Source organism: Morone saxatilis, unplaced genomic scaffold (genome assembly GCF_004916995.1).
Source record: "Morone saxatilis isolate NCDOM2014 unplaced genomic scaffold, NCSU_SB_2.0 Contig21, whole genome shotgun sequence".
Taxonomy (NCBI): domain Eukaryota; kingdom Metazoa; phylum Chordata; class Actinopteri; family Moronidae; genus Morone; species Morone saxatilis.
The window spans coordinates 4827117-4838311 of NW_023339774.1; the positions used below are offsets into that span (position 1 = coordinate 4827117).

General features: G+C 40.2%; 1 protein-coding gene across 2 annotated transcripts in view; it reads left to right on the forward strand.

Moving 5' to 3' along the window:
* Positions 1-3367: 3367 nt before the first annotated feature.
* Positions 3368-11195, forward strand: part of akna (AT-hook transcription factor) — a 20419-nt gene continuing 12591 nt past the window's right edge. Inside the window, exons 1-4 of one of the 2 annotated variants that reach the window (XM_035668632.1) lie at positions 3368-3491; positions 8761-9373; positions 9975-10653; positions 10762-11065. In XM_035668632.1, the coding sequence (XP_035524525.1) occupies positions 9016-9373; positions 9975-10653; positions 10762-11065 (1341 nt within the window). In that variant the 5' untranslated portion in view covers positions 3368-3491; positions 8761-9015. Of the gene's footprint in view, positions 3492-3557; positions 3941-8760; positions 9374-9974; positions 10654-10761; positions 11066-11195 lie in introns of those variants that run through there. The other variant, XM_035668633.1, reaches the window with a different exon arrangement.

Sequence of the window (11195 nt, forward strand, 5' to 3'; positions counted from 1 at the left end):
AACTCCATAATGACCCCATCTTGTAGACATGTGTCAATAGCGGCTCGGCCTTCTATTTGACCTAATATTAAAGGAGCCATCCAGGAGGGGGGGATGATGGAGGGAAGCGATGGAAGCTGCTGACAGTCTCATTAATCAGACGCCAAGACGGAGAGGTGGTGGCCTTGGCTCCGACGTGAGACACGACAGCTCAGACGTTGACTTGTTGCTCGCACTGTAGTAAGGTGCTTCCCCACTGCTTCTCCCCAAAGGTCAGACTCATAAAGCAACCAACACCACCTGTTGACTCTATTGATAATGTTTATTTGTTTCACTGAGTGTGCCTCCTGCTTTATTAGCTGCACAAGTTGATTTTGTTGGTGTTCATTTTGCCCTGCGATGCTCTTCAGCTGCCTCCTTTTTGCTTTTGTTTTCCTGTCAGTCAGTCCATCCATCTGTCTTTTTGCCTGCTTCCTGCACATTTTAACGAGGAGTGTTGTACAATGACATGCTATTTATACAGAAAGTGTGTTTAATTTTTCAATAAAGATAACTGCACAAAATCTAGCAAGCTGTCTGCTTTTATTGATTTCTTTTTTTGGTCAAGGAATGTTTCTCATAGTTTTTTGCCCCTTAGTTCTAATAAAGGGAGATCTTAAAGCTGCATCTCATAATAATATTTTAGACAACAGTGTGATTGAAACTTTATGGCAACAGTTTGTATTTGGCCCTTTTTTTCTTGTGCACAAAGTCAGGTCAATAAAGAAATGGCTTTCCTGGTTTAATGTGGAAAAATTTGAGTGGCACTGACCTCAACCCCTTCAAACACCTTTGGGATGAACTGGAACACTGACAGAGCTTTATTACTCAACATCAGCACTAACCTCAAAATCTGGTGGACAGTCTTCACAGAAGAGGTGAGACTGTTACAGCAGCAGATACTCAATACTCATGGTTTAGGAATAAAATGTTCAGCACTAGCATTGGTGTAATTTTCAAGTGTCCTCATACTTTTGGTCACATATGGTAGCAACTACGTAACAAACGGTTTACTGCTGTGAATGGTACAGACGATCCTGCGCTTTGTACAAACATTATTCTCTTCCTATTCATTTGTTGACTTGTTTATGTGCTTTATAGATTCATTTCAGTTCAAAATGATCTGTTTATTGCTGGTTTTAAATTATCTTCCATTGCCAAAGCAACGATACAAGGGTCATGTGGTCCTGTTCTAGCATTTATTGGGCGGAGACAGGGTATGCTGGACAGGTCACCATCCCATTGGTCTCCAATTGGGACTAAATTGACAACAAAAATGCCTTGTTCCCCTATGTGAAGAGAACTGTGAATGGTTTTGTGTTATTTTTATTTATTTTTTATCTTTGTGATTGTGTTGTGTTTAGTCTGTGTTTTGAGCATTGTAAAGCCCCTTGAGGCCAAACATCTTTGGGTTACAGCTTCTCAAATGCTAGGATTCTCATTGCAAATTTTATATATTTCGTTTTTGGTTGGCGAAAACAAGCAATGCCAATTCTAATGGCCATCCATAGTCCACAGGTTCATAAAAGAATGAAAATATTAATTGGTTGTAACCATAATTTCAAATTCACTTGCATGTGGTCCAACTGTGCTCTGAAATGTTTTATTATGAAAAATCATCATGTGTCTTTTTAATGACAGCACTCAAGAGATGATTAGAGGGTTCTGACTTTCTATTGAATTTGTTTGGCATGTTTCACTTTTTTTTGTAATCAGAAACAGCTCCGGATGTATTTCTCCTGGTGCAGCAGGGTCTTCATCTCTGTCTTTGTATTATACTGAACATACAGGCCTCTGCCAACCAGATCTGCCTACGACGGCTGATTCAGCCCCAGGCAGTGATCCCTCAGACATACAGACCAGGTTTTGGGTCAGTGCCCGTGACGATATAATACTCTGCCAAATAGCAATCTACTGTTTTCCTTTTTGTGAAGCTAAAGTTTGAGATTATTGCAGGAGTGTCCTGAGATAAGGCAGGGAAGATTTGTCAGCTTCATGGTCATCTCTCTGTCTATGTGCTTTTTCAGTTCAGTTTCAACCAGTTTTTATTGTGTTTTTCCAAACAAGGATAAATAACAGCAGAGAATGGTAATAATAATAAAAGAACTGGTTAAAAAATGATGACGAAATCTACACATGCACCTTAATATTGCACCCACATGTAAGCTTGTCGCTTTATTCTGAATCAGTCTTGTGCACCAAGCCATTACAAAACTTCAACATGGGACATATGTTTATACAGAGATTTTGTTTGGATATGTATTGTATTGGAAGTGAAATCAATTCTGCATTTCTACCATTGACCATTGACCTGACATAAATTACTTTGTTCTCACTTATACTATAATAGATCAATATTGTATGAATTAGCCTACCAGGATGGATGATCCTTACCTTTAAGGCTGACTTTTTGAAATAAATGCACCTATTATAAGCATTTATCAGTTTGTAAACACCATTATTTACTGTGTCAATACATTCAATTTATCCTATAAATACCGAGAATGTGTTATCTGTTTCACAGCAGTGTAATAAGAACATCTCTTCTGGCATCCTGTGGAAGTCAGCTAGTGTGTTACAGATCTAACCACTACAGGGCCAAAGATATGTGGAGTCATTACAGTTATGTGTAATTGCTTAACTTGTCATTCTTAAACCATGGACATTTCTCTGCTGCTTCAACAGCCTGCACCTTCTGAAAAAGTCAGACCAGTCAAGTTCTTCCACACCAAACTGGGTATAACTGTTGTACCGCTTCAGGGAAAATAAGGCAATTTGAATATAAAAAGTTATTTGATTTTTAAAATGTAAAAGCTTTAATCAAACATATTAATAAGCCAATATATATATGTATCCTTTGCTTCTGTTTAACTGTATATGTGTACTATATATATATATATATATCGATAGAAACCTGCGGTGGAAAAATGTTAGGTGTAAAGGAGAAGAAGATGATTGGCATATTCCTTAGAGTTGGTTGATATAGAAAAGTTAGGAAATCCTGCCCTCTTGTGGCCACTTCTTTGAACCGCAACTGCCCAGTGTTGTACTCCCAATATCAATCGCTAAGTCCCGCCCCTGAGCAGCCTCATGACCAATCACCACTTAGTTCTTGGTTTTAAGTGTTTATGAGGAGATTTTAGCCTGAACTTCGCCTGTCAGGTAACAACACCGCAACAAATACTCACATATTAAATCATTTTGTTTACAGTAAGGCTAGAAAAGGTTAACGTTAGGTTCAGGGCTTCTGTTTGAAAAAAGAAAACGTTTATAGGCCGTCTTTTAGAAAGGATGAAATGCCTGAAATGTTAAACTGAGCACCTCAAACTTTCCCCCCAATATTTGCCTCGAGTAACCACTCTGCCAGCTAAAATCAGTGCCCCACTCCACAAGACTGATAATTAGCTTCATAAATATCAGAAACTTCGGCTTTCTTGGGAGAAATTAACTCGTGCAACCCCTTCGGAAATAAGGTACTAACACTACCTAGCTGAAAGTGGTCTCAGTGTGGGCTGTTCGCGTTTGTTTTGATGTCTCATTTAGGAGTGAGTGCTTGTAACGACAACTAACGTTAACTTTTGCAACTGGCACTGTCTTTGTTAACGTTAGCTGGCAGTTGGAGTGACAGTTTTTAACCGTTATCACTAACGCGACTCCGCAGTTCATACAATACAAATACGTTGTTTTATGTCGTGGTTTAGAGAATGTGGAGCCGTTAAAGTGTCTGTTGGTTCACTGTCGGTGCGGGTTTGTTGTGGTGTGTGTGCCATGGTGACACAAACAGGGGTGGGTCTTCTGTGGTAAGTTTTGCGGTTTTCAAGGCAACCGACCCCTGTCTGTTGCTCTGTGCCAGCTTTACAGCCTCTTTAAAACCCTGCCTGCTGAATCGACGGAATATATGTCTATCTATCTATAAGATCAGGTAAGTTTAAAGTGCAATGCTGATGATACAAGTGTAATCAAAGTTACTTTCTCTCCACATTTTGATTTTTCTTCACCTTCTCAACCACACAAGTGTGGTTTTGAGCCCACCAGCCGGACTGGTTGGACTCGGTTGGTGCCTGGATGTTGTTGAGCAAGTCTTTCTTAGGCTTGTCTTGAAATGACTGGAGCTTCTGGTTGTTGCACAGCCCCATGCATGTGTTTGAATGCAGCCTGCATGTGTGAGACAGTATTGTTGCTGTAGCTTCTCATTGAATCCCTGCCTGTCTGAAATTGTGGATCACAAAGAGACTGTTGTTTCCACACATGGCTTGAATTTGTTTTCACAGGTTTGTGCAGGAAAATGATTTTTATGTAAACTAGACACAGCAGCTCAGAAAATCCTCCATCCACCTGGCTGCACAGATTTTTACAATACAATGTGACATCTGATGGATATGTAATTCCCCTCAGAAATAACTGGCTGTAACATTACTTTGTGAATGTGGAGTCAAATTCCCCCGACAGCAGAGCAGTCCAGGTATCATGGGTAATTCAGTGATATATATTGCCCCTTTTGTTTATTACCATACCTCTTCTTCAGGAGTATAGGGATGTCTTTTTACAAAACTCTCTATATAACATAGCCAAACATCCCAAATGCAGTGTTTCATCTTAACACAAAGTAGCTGTACAAGAACTTCTAATAAAACATTGTCTAAAGTCATAAAAATATTATTTAAATCAGGAAATATATGATCGAATAAGTGAACAAGATTTGACTAAATTCAAGGCACTGAGAACACATTTCACTCTGTCACAACAAAGTATTGCAGGTTGCCCTATGTATGTTTTTATGTTATTACTGCATTAATAGCAGTTGTTTATTATTTTATTGTATATTATTATTTAGCTAAACGCTAAAAGTTTTTCTGGATGTCCAAATTGATAAGGACACTATTATCTAGATACAGCCTTTGTAATAAAGAATAAACTTTATTTGTGGATGTTTCATACACAAAATGCAGGTCACAGTGCTTAAAAATAAACAGAGAAAGAGCATACAATTAAAACCTTAGTACTATAATATTTAGATATTATATTTGTTTCTATGTATATTCACATTTATTTATTAGTTTGTTTTTTTATGTCAGTTAGTGAAAAATGCCACCAGAGCTGAGATGTTATATTTACAAGCAAACTGTAGCCAGAGAATATTTGGCATTTTTGATTGATGAATGACGTAATGATCAATTGATTACTGACATTGTTGATTCGTTGCTAATGATTTCAGGAGTATATAAAGTGATAATGGTACGGTCCTCTGTCCTCAGCTCTCTCTGTGCCTCCTAAGCAGATTAGCTGTCGTATATCTTCACTGGGCCTCGTCAACAGCTCACTGCAGCTCTGCCAGCCTCTGCTCCAGCTACACGTCTCTTCTCTGTGCTCAAAACTCAGCCGCTGTCACCAAACGTCCGTGTAGTGTCCCTGTCGGCTCGGCTGTCTGGTTTTGTGATTGCTTTGGCGGGACCGGGAATTACAGAGCCTGGCAGAAACTCTCCCTCTCTCTTTTGTCTCTCCTGCTTTCCGTCTCTTGTTCCCACACCTCCACCCCACCTGTCCATCCTGGACGCAGCCTTAGCTCGCCTGACAGTCAGGTGATTACCGCCCTGCTGCTGTCTGTGTGTGTGTGTGTGTGTGTCTGTGAGGAGCTGAGCTAGCCTCCTGTCCTGGATGTATGCTGATGATCATTGTCTGTTTACAATCGGTGAAGCCCCCTGTGAGGGCTTTAGAGCAGCTTTATTCCCCCCGTCTGGCAGCTGAGATAAATCCTTAGTTCCTGTAGGAATGAACAGGGAGCATGAGCAGAGCAACAGGTGAGCTGCTTCTTTGCTTTATTCTTACCAAACAGAAGTATTCACAACTTTTACTTAAGTAGAAGTAGAAATACCACGATACAGTAATATACAAAAGTCCTGCGTTCAAAGGTTTACTGAAGTTAAAGTACACTGGTATTATTACGAATGTTATTAAGATATATGCAAATAGCAGCATTTTCAGTATTTGATATTATTAGTTAAAACAGATGTATACATATGTAAGCAGTCAGGCCTTTTTTTACTTTAGTTTAGGACATTTTAACATTTCACAATAGCAAAAGCACATGATGGTTGTAATTACACTGTTAGCTCTAACTCTTTCTATTCTGAAGTTTATTGTTTTTCTAAACCTTCCTCTCACATTGGTTATCCGCTGAGCTGTGTGCTCTCGTTCCTCGTGGTCCACTTTAAATGCACGGTGAGTTAGCCATGTTGACCGGTGTGGAGACTCACTGCTTACTTGTGTATGAAAGGGTTGTAGAGTCCTACACAACCAAAACAAGTGTCTGTGGCTGCACATGGGAGGCTCTGGATTTGTGAGCGAAAAACATACTCTCCTGAGTCCTTGTGTGTGTGTGTGTGTGTGTGTGTGTCAGATAAGAGACACTGTAAGAAGCACCAGGCAAATAATCTCCTTGCGGTAATCTGGGATATTGATGAAAGAAGCAAAGTTGCATGCGGACCACTCTTCCTAATGAGTAGCTACTGTACAAAATGTACTTTACTTTTTGTTTCTTGTTTTTTGTATAATGCATGCCTTGTTAAATAAGTATAATCATCTATATTTATAACTATAATAATAATTAATGCTGGATCCCTGAAACAGGCGGTTTGTCAGTGTACAGGGAAATACACTGCGATTAAGATAATAATTACATTATGTGACATTAATGCTGAAGCCCTCTAAAAGTCCTCTGAAGTTTATATAGAGATGGAGTTGAAATCTTGTGTGTATAAATCCCTGAATTAAATGGCGTTCCTCTTTGTAGCGATGTAACAGGCCAGTTTTGGGTTGAGGCACTGACAGTGGAGCTGTGACACGGTATGTGAAGACCTGTCACAGATGTTTTATTGCAGACGCTGAAAAGCACCGCTCTGGTTCATGTTGTGGAGTTGCCATAGTGAGCGTTGCAGCTCTAGGCAAATACTTGGGGGACTTAATGTGACACTGTGAAAGCGCACTCTAATCCAAGCTTTTTTTACATGTATGATACTGCTTTTCTATCAGAAAGAACTATAAATGCTGAGTGATGCAACCAGATAGCATGGGATTTAAGCAGAGGGCAATAAAATGAATGCTGTTTTTTGTAGACTATCACAGAGTTCACGTCACCTTGGAGATGAGTGTTGCACCTCACACAAGATGTCAGACAAAATGTAATATCAGCATCACTACTACATCCAAATAAAATAACCCACAGGAAATTACACAGGAAACATATTTTTGGGCTTTTGTAGTGTATTTTTTTTAAGTTTATTACCTGAAATAATTCTTAATTTCAAGGCTGTAACTAATGCATACATGAAATTATTATCAATTATTTTTTTTAACTAATCCTTAATCTATAAAATGGTGAAAAATGTCATTCACAATTTCCCAGAGCCCAAGTTGAGAGAAGTTGAAGATTTTCAGTTTACAATGATGAACAATCAAATATTTGAAACGTATCAATGAATCAAGTAGTGTTTTCAGAATTGCTATATTTCATTAAACACAAAATCAAAAACCCACTCAAATCAAAACAAATTACTTTTATTTTACACTATCACATAGACATTGCTGAAAACAAGTGCACATTAAATATATTATTATATTATTGAGAGATCAATCAGTAACCCGAAGCTTTCTTTTAAAACAACCTCTAGCTGGCTGCTTGATTGTGCTTTTCCACAGTTTGCAGTCATATATGACTCATCGTTTAACTGTACAAATAAATACAATGACCAATATACAGTGTCACATTCAGTCTGAGTGGTTTGTGCTGTATCTACACTGTTTTAGAGGTTTGTGACCACCAGTCCACCTGATCCACTTCCACAGCTCTGTTTTGACTCCTGTTATATTAATTTATGAAAATGATAAATGCTCAGATCCACCACTACCTGGCCTCTCAGTAATACTTTTCTGTGAATGGCTGAAGGGTACAGCTGATCTCAGTGCTTCAACATGAAAAGCAGTGTGTTTAATAGACCAGGCCTCGACCTGTCTACTATGATTTTCTGTGAATTATATTTGTTTTTCATGACTACAAGATGAAAAAGTTGCTATTTTGTGCTTTCATTGCTGTGCATGGCATTAACCTTTCCTTTGTAACAGTTGCTCGTCCTTGACAGCATTTAATCCCATTTATTGCCCCCTTAGGAGTTTACACTCTGCAGTTCCTCCTGTTGGAGAATGATGCACGTAATATTTATGAGAGATGTAGTGTGTGCAGTGGGACACATAGTTAAGAACTGATGTATGGAGGGTAGATGTTTGTTTACAGGGGAGAACAGCTGTGTGTGAGTACAAAGACACACTGATGACTCCGCACCCCTTAATCATTAGTTTGGCTTGTTTTATAGCAGCACAGTCTGAAGGGAATCAAATCACAGACATGCATATTCTGCAGCAAATTTCTTTTGTCTGTTGTAGGGTTGAAACTGACCGTTGCAATTGACTCATTGTCAATTAAAACAGCCACTGTTGTTTTAATGGACTGATAAATCATTTGGTTTATCAGGTTTTAGTGTGTTGTTAAAGCACAGTTTATCACCATTTACTGCTAAAGTTGGGGTTAAAAACAATGTTGGATTATGGTAATAATGGTATATTTCATTACACACCATGAGCATTTTTTCATTAACTTGTACTTGTTTGTTTTTCTTGTTCAATTTCCTCTGGAGACCTCTGTCTAAGATTAATGTTTAAATGTAATTTTTTTACTATTGTGTGTTTCAGGAACTGTATGCAAAGAGATCTCTTCCTCAAGACTGAAGACTGACTGATAAGTCCTCCTTAGCTGTACCTCTGGACTGTTTGCAGGTCATGTCCGTAAGCTGCAATCTATAAATTTCTGCGGACATGGCTTTGAATGTGACCTCACTGCAGAGCCAGGTCAACAAGAAAAGATGCAGAACGTTCCTGTTCCTGGCTGAAACAGTAACTGAGGTTAGAGCTGAGACCTGAAGGAGGCAACTGTTGGCTGCAAGGTGAATGGAGACAGGAAAGAGCACTACAACAGGGGTTCTTTTCTGGACCCCTGCCCCGGTCCGCACCTCAAGCACCAGCTCTGTAATATCTGAGGATGTGTGGAAGGATGAGGATGAAGAACAGGCAGAGAAAGATGATGACTTTGTCAACCAGATGGATGAAAATGGCATCATCGGACTGTCTGAAGCACTCGAGGATGTGGAGTTGGAGGAAACTGAATGTAATCCAAACTTGTACCCAGAGGAGACGGACTTCAGAAGGCAGGAGAGGAATATGTCATCTGAGGAGCTAAGTTACAACCTGAGTGAACATCTGTCCAATGCCGAATCACTAGGAAGGAATGTACAAATACTGTCACCATGTGAGTCTTTGATTATGTGTCATTTAATGTATTTAAAGGACCAGTGTGTAGGATTTAGTGGCATCTAGCGGTGTAGTTGCTGATTGCAACTTCCTGCATGTAGGAGAAACTAAACTCGTGAAAAACGTGAAAGTTAAAGCCAGTGTTTGTCCGTTCTGAGCTATTGCAAAAAACAAGAGGACCCGCTCCCTCTGTCGACATAAAAGGCTCATTCTAAGGTAACGAAAAGACAACACTTCTTATTTTCAGGTGATTATACACTAATAAAAACATACCTATGAATATTATATTCCATTTCTGCCAATAGATCCTCCTAAATGTTACACACTGGACCTTTAACTTTGGCTGAAGTATTTCTTAGCAAGTTTTAATGTTGTAGTTCCCGTACTAATGCACTTAAAGGAGCAACTCATTTAACATGTTTGAGCTCATGAACTCATGAAAATTACTCCTTTACATCACAGTTGCTGATTTTGCAAAACCAGGACATTGTGTCTTACTAGTTTTAGTCGCCAGTCTCCCTTTGCTCTACCCATCCCGTTCAGATCTACTAAATGACGCTTGTACTGTGTTGAAACCTCTCTCTCTGCGTCTTTGGCAGTTGATGACTTGATCGGCAGCTTAACAGCACAGACAGTGGATGAGGAGGTGAGGCAGAGGAGGAGCACATCAAGAGAGGTTGGAAGCACGAATAGCTTGGTTGAGAGCGACATTTCCAAAGGAGAGACTGAGAAGATCAGCTCTACAGCCATGGAACTTCCTGGAGTCTCCAATCATCACTGCCCAATATCCCAGCCTGCCTCGCATGTCACAGCCCCCACTCTCCCCCACCTTCTCCACTTTACTGTTGAGGAAATAGCTGCTGCTCCAGGGATTGAAGCTGAAACTTTTCCAGAGATGAGCTTCATAGAAAGTCTTCCAGAATCACACAGGAGCCACATGTCATCACATGTCAGCCTCAAGTCTAGTCCTCGTCCCGAGATTAAGCTCCAGGCTCTTCAGCCAGAAGCCACATTTTCTGAAGAAGTCATGTCTGATCATTACGGCAGAGTAAGTACTGGGCCTTTAAATGGATCGGATAAGTCCGATAAGCCTCATGAACAGCCCACTCCCTCACCAAGGAAGACTAGGCTGCCCTCTCCTGAAGCTACGTATTTACCTCGTTCCCTTAGCAGAGGCAGGGATGACTCCTTAAAATTCAAACATCAGACCACAAGTCCTGACAGAGAGCTGAAGAGGCCTGCGGCTAAGAGTAATGCTGCTGAATTGGATGAATCCAGGTGAGCCACATCCACATAGCTTTCATCTGTCATTGCTCCTCAATTTATATACCTCATGTTGTAGTTTTTTCCGCATAAAAAACACTATTCATTTTGTTATATTTCTAGAAAAGGGCCTCTGAGTTACCGCACACCAGACTTCTCCAAGGTGGGGCCCAGGGTCCATTTCCCTAAAGGTGGTTACAAGCCCCCCAAGAGCAGGCTCTCTTCCAAGAGGGAGTCCCTCTCATCTGAGCCCCCCTTGATGTTTAAATCCCCAGCTGACATAGTGAAAGAAGTCCTACTGAACACCACTGATGGATCTCCTGCCCCATTAGACTCTTACAAACCACCAGTCAGTGCCCCAGACTCAATTGTGCCTGAGGAGTTCAGATGCCGGCAGCACGCCACCACACTGCTTGAACAACTACAGGTACAAAGATAGAAAGAAAGAAAACACTATTTTCAAAACGAGTCAGTTTTGTATTGATGTAGTCTGAAAAACACCGGACTGATCTAGTAGGCTCAGAACAAGCAAATAAGGGCGCCCGGTTAGCTCAGTG